This window comes from Symphodus melops, assembly GCF_947650265.1.
Source record: "Symphodus melops genome assembly, chromosome: 4".
Taxonomy (NCBI): domain Eukaryota; kingdom Metazoa; phylum Chordata; class Actinopteri; order Labriformes; family Labridae; genus Symphodus; species Symphodus melops.
This window is the reverse complement of record NC_136694.1, coordinates 26,550,472-26,565,998: the sequence shown is the minus strand read 5'-3', so window position 1 is coordinate 26,565,998 and position 15,527 is coordinate 26,550,472. Positions and strand designations below refer to the sequence as shown.

Genomic DNA, 15,527 nt, shown 5'->3' with positions numbered 1-15,527 from the left:
ATGGGTCTGTCCAGGTAACTGGTTTTAGTCTTAATCCAAATTTGACGAACAAATCCCTTGCAATCCGGAATGGTTTGCAAGACACGTCCCATAATCCAGGAATTACGAGGTGCGGTACTGTCCATAAGCAGAACTAGCTCTCCTACAACAAGGTTTCTGTGGGCCCCAATCCATCTCTGTCATTCCTGTAACAGAGGCAGGTACTCCTTTGTCCCGCGTTTCCAGAAAAGATCAGATATGTACTGAACTTGTCTCCATCTTCTCTGTGCATACAGGTCTGCTGCTTGGAACTCTCCAGGTGGTAATGAAGGCTGGCTTTTAAGCAGTAACAGATGGTTCGGTGTCAGGGCTTCCAGGTCGTTAGGATCTGTGGAGGCCTTGGTGATAGGCCTGCCATTAATAATGGCTTCAGCTTCACAGAGAACTGTGTGGAGTCCCTCCTCATCCAGGCATTGCACCTTAAGGGTGGAGTTCAGGACTTTCCTCACAGATCTAATCATCCTTTCCCACGCTCCTCCATGATGTGAGCCAGCAGGGGGGTTGAACGTCCACTTTATGCCCTTTTGGAGTCACACATCAAGCATCTGTGCCTGGTTCCACTGCTCAATTGCTGTTTTTAGCTCACGTTCTGCCCCCACAAAATGTGTCCCATTGTCAGAGCGCAGCTCACGGACCTGTCCTCTTCTGGCTATAAAATGCCTCAGAGCATTTATGAAGGAGTCTGTATCCAGAGAAGGTGCCACCTCGATGTGAATAGCTCTCAATTCAAGACAGGTAAATATAACTCCATATCTTTTCACTGTACTCCTCCTGCTCCTTACTTCGAAGGGTCCAAAACTCCCACATAAGTGAATGGAGGTTCATCAGACTTAAGTCTGTCTGTGTGCAAGTCTGCCATCTGCTGGTAAACTGGAGTAGTAGTGAGACTTCTGCAGGTGGTACATTTGGACAGGACTCTCCTAATGGCAGTACTTACTCCTGTCATCCAGTATTTCTCCCTGAGCTTGGACAACATGTGGTTGCGGCCGCTGTGTCCTACTTCTTGATGGATATTTCTCAGCAGCAGGGTACAAATATGAAGATCCTTTGACAGAATGGTGGGATGCTTAGACTCCAAAGGCAATGCTGATTTACTGAGCCTACCTCCCACACGCAAGACTCCATCTTCCAGCCTTGGACACAACTTGCACAGGTGACTACTTTTCTTGACATTCTGTCCCTTTTCCAAACATGAAAGCTCCTCTGAAAACTTTCATTGGCAAAACTGAATTATGGCCAGTTCCGCCTTGTCAATGTCCTCTATTGTAAGACGTCACTGGACAGCTGTGCCTTTAAATGTGCACATTTCCTGCTCCATCATTCTCTGCTGCTGCTTGCTGTCTTCACTCTTATTGGCTGTCATGAAGTGCTTCGATCCTCATGAAGTGCTTCTAGCGGCTAGTCATGCAGCACATCAAGTCTGCCCTCCCCTCCACCCTGGACCCCTACCAGTTTGCATATCGGCCTAACCGATCGACTGACGACGCCATCTCCACTGCCCTCCACTCAGCCCTCACCCACCTGGAGACCAAGGACTCCCACGTCAGAATGCTGTTCATCGACTTCAGCTCAGCATTCAACACCATCATCCCGCAGCAGCTCATCCACAAACTGGACAACCTGGGCCTAAGCACCTCCATGTGCAACTGGCTGCTGGACTTCCTGACAGGGAGACCACAGGCAGTTCGGGTCGGCAGCAACACCTTCAGCACCATCATGATGAACACGGGGGCCCCCCAAGGATGTGTGCTGAGCCCCCTCCTCTTCACTCTGCTGACCCATGACTGCGCCCCATCTTCCAGCTCCAACCTCTTCGTTAAGTTTGCAGACGACACGACTGTGGTGGGTCTCATCAACAACAACGATGAGTCAATCTACAGGAGTGAGGTGAGCAGGCTGGCCTTGTGGTGCAAGGACAATAATCTCCATCTGAACGTGGAGAAGACGAAGGAGATTGTTGTGGACTTCAGGAGAACGCACACCCAGCATGCTCCCCTGACCATCGAGGTGCTGCAGTGGAGAGGGTGAGCAACACCAAGTTCCTGGGTGTGCACATCTCCGAAGACCTGTCCTGGAGCCTCAACTCTGCATCACTGGCCAAAAAAGCTCACCAGCGCCTTTACTTCCTCCGCAAACTGAGGAGAGCGAGAGCCCCATCCTCCATCATGCACACGTTCTACAGAGGCACCATTGAGAGCATCCTGTCCAGCTGCAGCACCGTGTGGTACGGCACCTGCACGTGTCCTGCCGGAAGTCTCTGCAGCGCATCGTGAGAGCAGCCGAGAAGATCATTGGTGTCTCTCTTCCCCCCCTTCTGGACATCTACAACACACGTCTCACCCGCAAAGCCACCAGGATTGCAGGTGACCCCACCCACCCGTCTTACAGCCTCTTCAGCCTGCTGCCATCTGGGAGGAGACTGCAGAGTCTCGAACGAGCAGGCTCAAGAACAGTTCATTCCACCAGGCAGTCAGGAGACTCAACTCACTCCCTGCTCTCCTTCCCACTCGTCCCCTTTCCCCCCTCTGCCTCCTTCCCCCCTCCGCCTCCTTCCCCCCTCTGCCCTCCTTCCCCCCCTCTGCCTCCTTCCCCCCTCCGCCTCCTTCCCCCCCTCTGCCCTCCTTCCCCCCCTCTGCCCCCCACCCCTGCCACAGTCTGCCCCTACAGGATCTGGCATCACCCCCCTCCACCTCCACCCCCCGCGTGCTCCACTAATTCACGCACCCTAAAAACTCTGCACAGCCGTTTATTGTTTATGCTATTTGCACTATTTGCACACTACTAACTTAATCTAACTACTAACTTAATCTGCACTCTGTTTATATTGTAAATACTTTAATTTATCCACATACTACCTCATAGTGAAATACTCACAAGTGCCCTTGTCTGTCGATTGTCTGTCGTTCGTTATTTGTTGTCCAGATGTCTTTAGTTAAGTTATTTGTTTTATAGTATTGCTAGTTTTTTTAGTGCTCTTTTTATCTGTGCTGTATGTTTAACTTGGAGCATATTTGACAAATAAAGAACCTTGAACCTTGAACCTTGAACCTGTTAGGCTGTTCCTCTTCCTGTTACAGGACTGCAACCATTTCTTGTATTTTAGCCACCATGCCACAGCTTTCTTCATTTGGACCCACGAGGAATAATGATGGATCAGGTGAGTAGTGGGATCCTCCCCGGTTTGTACAGTTTTTACCACAGCACTTTTCTTTATCTCTGGATCGTCCTGGGAGAGATAACTCACAAGCTCAAGGTTCACAGGCCATTCTGTTTCAGGTTGGCAAAGAAACAGAGGTCCCGTTAACCAGAGTCTGTCCTTCAGAAATGCTTCCACTTTGACCCCTCTGGATGCTGCGTCTGCTGGATTGGAAGCTGTATCCACATACCTCCACTGAGTGGTCTGAGATGATTTCAGTATCTCTGAAACACTATTGGCAACAAACACCTTGAATCTGGAGCTTTGGTTGTTGATGTATTTCACCACAGAAACATTATCAGTCCAAAACACAGATGCCTGAAGACTCATGTGTAGCTCTTTTTTCCACAAGATGTCCATGCGACTGGCCATTGTTGCAGCAATCAGTTCCCTCCTTGGAATTGTAACTGTCTTCAGTGGGGCGACACAAGCTTTTCCCATCAATCAATCAATCAATCAATCTTTATTTATATAGCGTCAATTCATAACAGGCGTTATCTCAAGACACTTTACAAAAGCAGGTAAAGGACCTTACTGTTTGTCTGTTAACATTAACAAAAGAGCAGGTAACAAGACCATGCTCATTGTTATGTTTACAAAAAGCAGGTAAAGGACCTTACTTATGGCTATATTACAAGAGCCCAGCTTAATCCGTCATAGCGTGGCAAGAAAAAACTTCCTTTTAACAGGCAGAAATCTTCAGCAGACCCGGGCTCATGACGGAACAGCCATCTGCTAAACTGTGCTGGGCTTGAAAATGGGATGGGGGAGATGGGGCAAGATGCAGAAAGAAGAATAGGATGGGATAGGTTGGGGGGTGGGGTCTGGGCAGGCCATCATCGGGGGGAGGGGGGGGGGGTTGTTTGGGCAGGCCATCCTCACCAACAGTCCCAAGGAACCTAAGAGAGCTCAAGGAACCTAAGAGAGCTCAAAAGGAGAGGTTAGAATACAAAGATAGTGACAAGCTACTGCTTGTCACTATAGACATATATTATTACTATAAGATAAGAAAGCTGGGAGAGAAAGAGGGAAAGAGAGATAAGAGATCCTGGTGCCAGTTCCCCCGGTAGTCTAGGCCTATAGCAGCATAACTATGAGCTGGTCCTAAGCCAGCCCTAACTATAAGATTTATCAAAAAGAAAAGTTTTAAGTCTATTCTTAAAAGTACCTAGTGTGTCTGCCTCCCGGACCCCGACTGGTAGACGATTCCAAAGGAGCGGTGCCTGATAACTAAAGGCTCTACCTCCCATAGTACTTTTAGAGACTATAGGCACCACAAGCAGGCCAGGAGGTTATTATAACAGATAACGCTGAGATCCAGATGCGTTTGGTGCATTTATTATTCAACAGCTAACAGAGCCTATTAGGATGAATAAATGTAAAAAGGGGATGAATGAATGAATGAATGAATAGCGCTAGCATAGCGTGGCATGGCGTGGCATGGCGTGGCGGTCAACAAAAATTATGGCTTCTATTCAACCCTGACTCTCTCATCTGTGTGACAGATGAGTGCGCACCTTTACACACACACTTGCACACGCCTACTCCCACGTGAGTCACCGCCTCTCAACACACACACACACACACACACACCACACACACACACACACACACACACACACCACACACACCGTGCAACTCATCCCTAACCTGTATGTCTCCTACAACTGTCATTAGCCTAAATCTGTAGTATGGTGAGGTGAAAGAAAGAAACATAGTGTCTACTGAGGGCTGAAATGATATGCTATCACACACTGTGTTTGCACCTTTTCTCTTTAAGGCTGCAAATCCGCTTAGTTTCGGTTTTACATAGGGCATGTGTACACAAAGAGAGATAGGAGATATGACAGGGATGAGGGGCGGGGCTTTACACTTGGCTGACCAATCAGTGGACACACTGGCTCTCCCCTCTTCGACCTGCAGCCTATAATCACATAGTTGTCCTCCGCGCAGAAAATATAAATGAAGAGTCCGGGCCTTTTCTTTCTCATTTAAAGGAAAATAGTCGTTCATTTGACTCTCAGTACACAACGGTTCCTTCCTGCTACTTGACACGCCGTGCGAGGACAGCGACCATGATTCACACGAGAACTTTAAGAATAGACTGTTGCAAACCCAATGTTGTGGTCTGCGTCGTCGGCTCGGAACTGAACATACACCTGAACAGGTACTGTACAGCCTGCCTTTAAACACCTGTAGTTTCTCAAGTTCTTGACGATGATGTGTAGATGAAGAAATATCCGCTGACACTGTAATAGCATGTAATATAAAAAGTTTATTTATAAAGACAAGAAACAGCATCAACACCCTCCTTGGGCTTACTCTGAACTTATGGCCTTAAGATCTACAATTCCATGTAGGGTTGACTTTTATTATTTCTTCCTAAGGGTCAACACCTGTTTACTCCTGTTTAGACCAGTGGTGTCCAAACTTTTTTTCTTGCGGGCCAAAATTGTCGCGTTAGAATCGCTCACGGGCCACAGGATTTTTTTTTTTTTTTTTTTTTTAAATATTGGTAGGAACTTTTTGTATTTTGACCTCTTCAAAAAATAATGTAAATACACAATAACTAATTGCAGTGGGAAACTGTTGTGTTCTAATTTTTTGGAAAAAATAGTCAGGCTTTTATAGGTCTCCCTCGCTAACATGAAAAAGAAAAAAAGAACGAAATATGCCATCTGATGAAATCAAAATCTTCTGATTCTTCGATTTGAAGTCAAGGGCTACAAAAACTCCACTCAAGGGCCACTAATGGCCCCCGGGCCGCACTTTGGACACCCCTGGTTTAGACCCACATGTTATCCTACTCAGTCTTAAGGAAACAACCCCTAATAAACCACTTCATTCTCTTTGATGTTAAACCAAACTCTTTTTGAGACCACTAATTGCTTTAACATAAGTTCACATTTTAGCAGCACACTTACACTTCACATAACTGTTCCTATCACATTGTGTCACATGTAAAATACACTACATATTCCCCCCTTCGAGACGTTAATACTAAATCTAAATAATATATCCCACTAAAACATCTAACGTATAGTACTAAAGAAAAATAGATATTAAAAACGACACATCAAAATATTGCTTTGTAGGAGTATCAGCTTCTTCCATTGGACTGCAAAGATTTTTCATTCAAACCCTCTATTTTATTCAAAAGCTTTTCACCTTTCCACCTGCTTATAACTTCACAAAACAAACACTTATCAACAGAAACTTTAACTTAACAGGAGAAAACTTAACAACAGACTGAGCATCAGAATTCTCCATCAAAAATTATTTTAAACAGATATTACTTTCTTTATAACTTCCCCCCTTGTACATGAACTAAACATGTGCCCTCTGAATCCTCAGACTAACAGATCTTAGAGTACTACCATCAGCCTTTCACATCATCTCCACAGACCTCAAGCGACCCTCAGTCAGAGGCATAAAGACAACCAAAACATTCTTACAAGTAAAAATACCCTTCCTTTATCAAATCTCTGAAGTCAAAGTTAAAGTACCAGTGTAAAATACACTCAAATGAAAGTAAAAAACCAACTCAACCGAAAATCCACTTTAAGTAAAAGTAACTTATCACTGTCTCTTTTTTATTGTAAATTGAAGACAAATGTTTGCAAAAATGTATTCACAAACGTTCCCACTAGTTTTACTTTTCAAACTGTACCCTTTTTGAATAGATATGTATCTATGTCTTTGTAATTTTTAAGTTTTAGAGTCGGTGACGTCATCATTTAAGTTAAACAGACTTCTGAGATACTTTCAAAAATTACCAAACAAATATCTTCACTGATCACAATGTTCATACCTAAATTTACACTCACATTTCAGAACAAATTATCTTCAAGATGAGCTAAGCTGAACCTCAGGCCTACCACTCTTCTGGGTTTACTTGACCAGGTTTCTTAAAATGTTTAAGCGTGCAGTGGGGTGAATATTCAGGGAGCTTAGCATGAGGCATGTTTGCCACAATGAACTTTTCCCACAGCTTAGCTGACTAGTAGCTCTGGACTCCAGTACACTGAAGAAGGCTTGGACACTGGTGTCATAAATAGTTGATGACTAGTATCACTTGGCACATCCACCTGGCAGCCTTCTGGTGTACACCTTATTGTGCAATTCAATTTACATGACAAATCTCCTCCTAAAAGTGCAATTGATGTACCGGTATGTTGTTATTTTTGGAATGTCTATAACAGAGCTCAATTGGTTTCGTCAGAAGAATCAGCTGTTTCACAATCTGCCATTACTTCTAATAGTTAATCCTTACTTTTAATTCTATTTTTTGGATCTTGCTCTGGCCCTGACACTACCTGCTAACACAAGCATAAAAAATGTGTTCTGATTAACCTTATCAGGTCATCTGTGAAACTGTCCACTTATACCTCTTTTTTTTGTATTTAACTTTGTCACTTTGTATTTTAACTTTTGTACTTAAATGTTAACACTTTCTTGTTTGTTACATTTTTAGCATACCTGCACTGCATGTTGTTCATGAACTGCTCTGTGTGCGCTTGAATTGCCAAATAAAGTTTTTGGTATTGAATTGAATTGACTTGAAAGTAGAGCTCGTTGCTCGTCTGCACACGCCCGTGCCCCCATCTAAACACACGACTGCTTTAATAGAGGAGGTCCGTTTTGTGTAAGATGCATTCAAATGTTCTGTGTTTATCTCGATCCCAGGAGTGCCCCGCCAGGTTCTGCTTTCTTCTCTGTGAAGAGCACCCCCAATGTTAACTACAGCATCACCCCACCGCCCTCGGCCACGTCCCACCTGTCCCCCATCCCCATCCAACCCAACCAAGTGCTGCTCATCACAATGAAGCGTGCCAGTACACATGAAAATGACAGCAAGGTAAATCAGGAAACAAGTGTGCTTATAGCTTCTTTTTTGTATTTAAATTTGTCATTTTGTATTTTCATTTTTGTTCTTACATTTTGACACTTTATTCTTTTGTTTACACTTTACGTTTGCTTAAATATTAGTATACCTGCACTGTCGTTCATTTACTGCTCTGTGTGTCCTTGAATGACCCCGCGGGGACAGATAAAGTTTTTTGAATTGAATGTCCTAAAGCAGGCAGAGAGTCATATTTCAATATTTGAGAATGAGTAAGCAGTATCGACAGCTGCAGGAAATAAGTCACTTATTAAAAACATTTTGTATTTCTTTTATTTTTTTTCTCGAAACTCTATTTATCCCCGTGGGGCAATTAGCGCACCAAGCGTTCGACCACAGGAGCAGCGAACTGCATACACCCTGACAGAGCAGGGGGAGAAATTCAGGGTTAAGTGTCTTGCCCAAGGACACATCGGACATGTGAATTAACACCCAGGACATGATGCAAGTTCAGGTTTAAATCAAGTGACAATTTATCATTATTAAAATGAAATCTTTACTGAGTTTTTTGCAATTTTCCTGAAACAGCTGTATGAAAATCTGAAATATCTTAACTGAATTTTATGAAATTATTGAAGAGGCTTTATGATGAAGAGTGCACTACAATCATGGTAAAGTTAAAATCACTCTTGTTAAGTGGCTCACTCTTTATGTTCTTTAATAATTCATCTGTTTTTAAAATAAGACATCACTGTGTATCGGGCAGAAGTCGTTTCTGCATCTTTAAGATTTCAAAACTGTGTCACATGATTTGTATACATGTTAGTGACTGGGCCTTTGTTTTGAAGCTCTCTATCAGGTACTACGGGAAGAAGAAAGATGTGTTGGGGAACGCAGTCGTGCACTTGACTGCTTTTGGTAAGTTAAAGCCAATAACCCAACACGCATATCATTTGTGTAAATAATAATAGTGCTAGCGGAGAAGGTGTGCTGTAGAAAGGCGGACAGTCTTTTGAAAATAACTGCAGGGGCTTGATTACTGTCGGGACTATTTAGTTCTGTGTTAAACACAAAGTGTCTGTCACACAGATATCTCTCTGGATGTGGATGCTGACAGAGATGGTGAAGTAGAAAGAGACAACCCTAATAAGGTGAGCTCCATCTGTCCGTTCACTGAACACAGCAATACATTTTGAATATATCCCAGAAACAAAACACAAAACATTTCAAGAAGCAACTCAACAACATTTACCAAACACCTCTTCAAAAAGACATTTCAAAGAAAGCTAACGTCACATAACGACATCTCAAACAGAACATTTCCAGAAACACATTTACAAGACACGACAGTCTGCAAAGAAGACGTTTTAACTTACACAACATTTCAGAAGAAAAGGACATTTAATGAAACACACAACTCAACAAAACCATTTTGAAGACAAGGCAACATGGTTTCACAAATACGACAATGAAAACCCAATACAATACAAAAACAACAAACAAGCTTGTTGCAAAGAAAATGTGTTTGTGAGTTTTCTCTGATGTTGCTCAAATGTTATATTTTGGAGATTTTTGTGAACATCACTGTAGTTAAAGTCTAAACCGTTTCCTCCAAACCTTTCCAAACTTTTCAGGGCTCCTGGAAATGGGGTCCTAACGGGCATGGAGCCATCCTATTGGTCAACTGTGACTCTGAGAGGACCTTCTGGAAGAAGGTAGACCACGAGAATGAGACTGTCTCCAGAGTGTCAGGTAAAATGTGTCCAGTCTTCTGTTTCTACTGAAGGCTCCTCATATTTCCTTTAAATAAATAAAAACTAGTCAAACCAGCTGGGTTGAAATGCAAACTAATCTATTGTTATCCACTATGAATGTATGTGTATTTCTAGTTGTGTTCATGCTGTAAGCCCTACCAAGCAAAATATTTCACATGTCTTGCTAAAAATCCACTTCAGGTCTATAAACCTCTTTATTTCAGCCCTGCTCAGAACAGGCTGTTTCTGTGTCTGTAGCTTTAAATATGTAAATGAGCTGTATGCGGCTTGGGCTTTCTTCCACCGAGCCCTATTGTTTGTAGTGAGAAGGCAGACTCAGAAGGCAGAACAAACACCTAGCTGTGGAAGTGTCACCCACCTGTGGGAGGGGTTACTGCCCTTTGTGATGTCATGAAGGGAAACTCTCCAAATGGCCTGTTTGAAGATACATTTTCTGAAAAGCAGCGCAGGCAAAAGAGGGACTTTTCTCATAATTGGGGAGTTTGTAGACAGAGTAGGGACACATTAGTCTTAGAAAAACTTGTTTTAGTGATTGATGAAAATCTTGTTTAATGAAAAAATATCTTGTGAAGAAATGTGAAGAGGTCAATTTGGCATCATGGTAAAAAATCAAGTTGTCAAAATCAGAACCAGTGAAAGCATTTCAATCATATCTACCTGAAGTCCTTTAAGCTGATATTTTATTGCAACATTAAAGTTAGACTATTTCATATCCACGAAGATCCTTTCACAGTCAATAAACTGTTTTGTGGTCAAATAGATCTGAAGGACATGTCGCTCATGGTGTTGCGGACCAGAGGCCCTGCCAAGCTCCCAGAGGGATACAAACTCAACCTGCACATCTGTCAAAGTGACGGAGAGCGTGTCAGAGTGTTCAGGTCTAAATCCCCTGAAGCTTCTTCAAACACCCTGGGCCTGGGTGAGTACAGATGAAGAGAAGATGATGAAATGTGCATGTAATTCTGCCGACAGTTTTTATTTCTTGTTCTCTCTCCAACAGGGAGTATCTTATACAACCTCTTTGTGGAGCACTATCCAATGGTTCTGAACAGTAAGGTCTTGTCCAAGGAAGTGTCTTACCCTGGAGTTGATGGAGAGCTGAAGTTGTATGTGGAAGGTGTCAAGTTTCCTGACAAAGACTTCAATGGCCTCATCACCATCAACCTCAGCCTGCTGGAACCCATTTCAAAAGTAAGATCTGCAACATCCTCTGAAGTCACTTTCAGGTTGGGAAACTCAGATGATGACACAATGTCTTCTTTATGTTTTGATGGTTTGCAAATCATTGAGATGGTCAAAGCTTTGATCGATGTATGGATTCCATTCAACAACAATGCCATTAGCTACCTTTAGCATTCAACCAATTTTTAGCTTTATTGTTAGCTGATAGCGTTATATGATTAATCAATTATTTTACAACTAGATTAAAAATAAAAACATCAGGAAGAAGTTTTATGCTAAAGTTAGCATTTGCTAATTTGTGTAATGATTATTCCAGTATGTGGTTTTACCTTGAAATGATATGATCAGACAACGTCTGCCTTCTAACTAGAAACTTTCTCTAAAATACTTTTTTCAACTTGATAGTTTTTCTCAAAGTTACCTTGGATTAAATTTTTTTGTTTGTTAGCAGCAGTCTCCTCAGTTGTCTTCTTTCAACAGGGTCTCCCAGAGACGCCGATATTCACGGACAGCGTCGTATTCAGAGTGGCGCCTTGGATCATGACACCCAACACGATCCAGCCTGAGGAGAGGTTAGCACACACTGTTAAATAATATAGGAGTCGAGGTAGAGGCAAATAGCTATGATGACAGTGTAACACATTCATGCTTTTTTCCCTTATTTGAACCCCTAAAAGACAAATCCTTATTTACATAAGTCCTTTTTCATACAACTTCTCTGTGTCTGTGGTCTTTCCAGAACTAAAGACAACCAAAACTTCATTGACGAAATGACCAGCCTTGTTGTGAAGAGCGGGCACAAGCTTAATGTTGTCCCGCCGTATTTGAACAGAGGAGATCGCTGGATCCAGGTTAGAAAGCACATGGGTCAAGGTTGAAATAGGTTTCTATTTTATCTCCGTGCTGCACATTTAAGTCATCCGTTAGACTTTTTAACTTGTTGTTTTTTAAAGATAAAAAAAGTTTGTGTGTTTAACTTGATTTGGACCGACTTTTAGAAGACAGAAACAAGAGAGCTCAAGACATTACATTGACATTCATGACAGATCTAATAATGTATTATATTGAATACCACAACCACGTCACAGCGGCTCATCTTTCATAATCCTTACATCATGAAACCAAACAGAAAAAAGAAGTGTGTACGTTTTTCATCGGCCTCTTTACAAAGGAAAAGTGTATGACGATTTCACAGCATCAGCACCAAGAAAAAGAAAAGAAGAAACAAGAGAACCGGTTAAAAATGTCTGATCCAAATGAAAACCATCAGAGATATAATCTATGTCATCTTTTTTTTCAGGATGAGATGGAGTTTGGTTACATCGACTCACCTCATCAACGCTTTCCTGTCGTTTTGGATTCACCTCGAGATCGAGGTCTTATCGACTTCCCCTTCAATGAGCTGCTGGTGCGATGCTAACTCTCCTTTGTCTTTTCAGCAGACTTTGTTTTGTTGTATTTTTCCATCTTATCTCTTTAATCTTGTTTCCACACATTCCTGATATCTTCCTGAGATGCTTGTTCACACTTGTATGTCACAGATGGACGGGTGGGGGTTTCTCAGCATGCAGGACTTTATATTATTATTTAGACTCCAAAATGATTGTTTACAATAACTTTGGGTGGATAAAAATGATAATCATGGTGCAAATTGACCTTATGATGACGTAGCGTTTAAATCAACGCTACGTGTGGTTTGAGAAATTCCCGGCATCGATGGAAGACAAGAATATATTGGGGAACAGAAAAAAACTCCACTGAGCTTGTGTAGCATTTACTGTATATGAACGTCATCACCGTCTCCCACTCACTATCTACTTCTTCATTCTCAACTCACCCTGAAAGTTGACTGGCAGGAACATTTCCTGGTTAAACGAGGAATGAACAATTGACTCCTCTCAAAAATGTCTGAAGTGAATCCAGAGAATAACAGTGTCTTGTTTTTGATCGGTTGATTTTGGAGAGAGATCATTTTCAAACTTTTAAACAATCTGTTTGTGTCTTCTTGATGAGAGTAGAATACTAGCTTTGTTGTTCAAGAAAAGGTTTTCATGTCTGGAAGGGATCTCTAACCACTTTCACCTCCTCAGGGCCCTGACTTTGGCTATGTTACGAGAACAGCCAGCAGGGACGACGTGACCAAAATGGACTCTTTTGGTAATCTGGAGGTGAGTCCTCCCGTCACTGTGAATGGAAAACACTACCCCCTTGGAAGAATCATCATTGGAGTGGCCTTTCCGACGTGAGTTTGGAATCGATCCAGAGGAGTCGGGGGCTTTTCAGTAATATGAATCATTTATGTTGGAGCAGCCCTATGAGAGCTCTGTCTTATTTTCTTAAAGGACAACCACAGCACGGAACATGACCCAAGTCGTCCAAGACTTCCTGTATGCTCAGAAGGTTCAGGAACCGTTGGCCTTGTTTTCTGACTGGCTCATCGTGGGACACGTTGATGAGTTCATGAGTTTTGTTCCTGCGCCCGACAGAAAGGTAAATATTCCCTTTTGAATCCACCGAAAATGTCATGTTGCCTCCGAAACATGCTTCTATAATCTGATTATTATTTTTATTGTTCAAAACAGCAGATCATTGATGATTATGCACAACCTTAAAACCACCATTGTTGACACTGTTTGCCAGCAAACAGCTGCCGGTGTTGAGTGTTTACTAAAGGTCTTGTTAACTGAATACTTTCAGTCTTTGGAAGAATATTTGAACAATTGCAGACAAATCTGAAGGCTGCTGTTCTGTAAACAGTGGTACACATTTGCTCTATCGTGTCAACATTATTGTAGTTTTGTAAAAAAAAATCTTATCTTTGCCTCTTGTGTTTTTGTACTTAGGGATTCAGGCTGCTGCTTGCCAGCCCCGACGCCGCTTACAAACTATTCCGAAAATTACAGAATGATGGACATGGAAAGGCCAAACTGTTCGAGGGTAGGCCTGTCTTAAAGCAAATTATGTGTGGATATAATATTCTGTCAGCTGCTCCTTTTTTAACCACAATATCACAATATCATTCTGCACCCACAAAGATCTGGACGAGGAAATAAAGCCAACAGTGGATGAGATACTTGACAATGAGTCTCTCCAAACTCAAAATAACTATGTGCAGGTGAGTGGAATTGAAACCATTTGGACCAGTATTATCTTTGGCCCATCCTGACACGTGTAAAAGCATTCAGTATATTGAACACATGGACATTAAGAAACAGCTATTACAGCCTCCAATATATAAAGTACATGGCTGGAAAGATTGCTTTCATTTAGCCTGAAGAGGGACACACAGACACTGATGTTAAGAGATAAGGCCTGGCTCACTATCAAAGGTCGGTTCATCTCAAAGGCCTTGGATGTGGGTAAGGTTATTAATTAGAACTTAGAAGAGAAATCATGAATAACAGCTCCAAACTGTAGTTCTCCCTCAAACCAAAATGTACGGCCAGCAGCTTGGTTTTAGAAAGCTATTTTCCCCAGACTTCAAGCTAAACTATTGTTTGTCTTTAGCACTTGAGCCGACATTTGCAGCGTTGCCTCCTGGCTTTTTCTCAACCAAGCGGCTGCCTGACTTTTATCCCCACCACATTTATGAAACATATTGGTGGAGCAATTCTACGAACACGGGATCCTTCTGCTTGACAAAGACTTTTATTTTTTTCTCACTTATGTATAACTTGAAGCACCCACACAGTTTTATTTGTTCATTTATGTTTAGGGGAATTCTAAAATAGCATACATGTGATTTATAAGAGTTGGTGGTATTGTCAACAGAACATGCAGGATTGAACGCTTGAATATACTGACCCTTCAGCAAAGCCTGAAACAGCTGAACCTAGTGTAAAAAGTTAACAGAGCAAAGAAGGATAACACATTTTTTTATATTTCCTTCTCTGTCCCAGGGCTGCATCGACTGGAACAGAGATGTTCTGAAGAGAGAGCTGGGCCTGGATGAAGCTGATATTATTGACTTGCCCATTCTCTTCAAGCTGGAGACTTATGGAGACAGCTCAGAGCTCAAAGCAGGGGCTTTCTATCCTGACATGGTACATAAGCAATACATTACTAAGCTGTGACAGTTTTTAATTGAAGAGGCATTAAAGGGCTCATCATTCTTCACACCTATTTCCAGGTAAACATGATCGTCTTGGGCAAGAACCTTGGCATCCCAAAGCCTTTTGGCCCCAAGGTGAACGGGCGCTGTGCCTTAGAGGCGGAGACCAGCTCCTTGCTGGAGGGCCTGGGACTCAACTGCACCTTCATCAACGATTTTGCCACCTACCACAAATTAAATGGAGATGTGCACTGTGGCTCCAACGTCCGCAGGAAGCATTTCGACTACAAGTGGTGGAACATGGCAGTGTGAAAGGAACCCTGACTGTGGATGGAGGCGGGGCTTTCAAACAATAAAGCACCTTAAGTCATATGTTGTTAGGAAGGTTATTTCATGTTAAAGCCTTCTTTTATTTCAGCCTTTAATCAAAACAAATTTAGT

At 42.4% G+C, this 15,527-nt stretch overlaps 1 protein-coding gene across 1 annotated transcript; it reads left to right on the top strand.

Annotated features, from left to right (window-relative positions):
• Positions 1 to 5,233: 5,233 nt before the first annotated feature.
• LOC306823100 (protein-arginine deiminase type-2-like) lies at positions 5,234 to 15,519 on the top strand. Its single transcript, XM_079342465.1, has 16 exons — positions 5,234 to 5,402; positions 7,922 to 8,093; positions 8,927 to 8,996; positions 9,168 to 9,229; positions 9,713 to 9,830; positions 10,614 to 10,772; positions 10,854 to 11,044; positions 11,516 to 11,607; positions 11,775 to 11,886; positions 12,336 to 12,443; positions 13,126 to 13,277; positions 13,378 to 13,525; positions 13,879 to 13,972; positions 14,071 to 14,150; positions 14,935 to 15,078; positions 15,165 to 15,519. The coding sequence occupies exons 1-16, from the start codon at positions 5,311 to 5,313 to the stop codon at positions 15,396 to 15,398; spliced, it is 2,028 nt and encodes a 675-aa protein (XP_079198591.1). The 5' UTR covers positions 5,234 to 5,310; the 3' UTR covers positions 15,399 to 15,519.
• Positions 15,520 to 15,527: the final 8 nt, after the last annotated feature.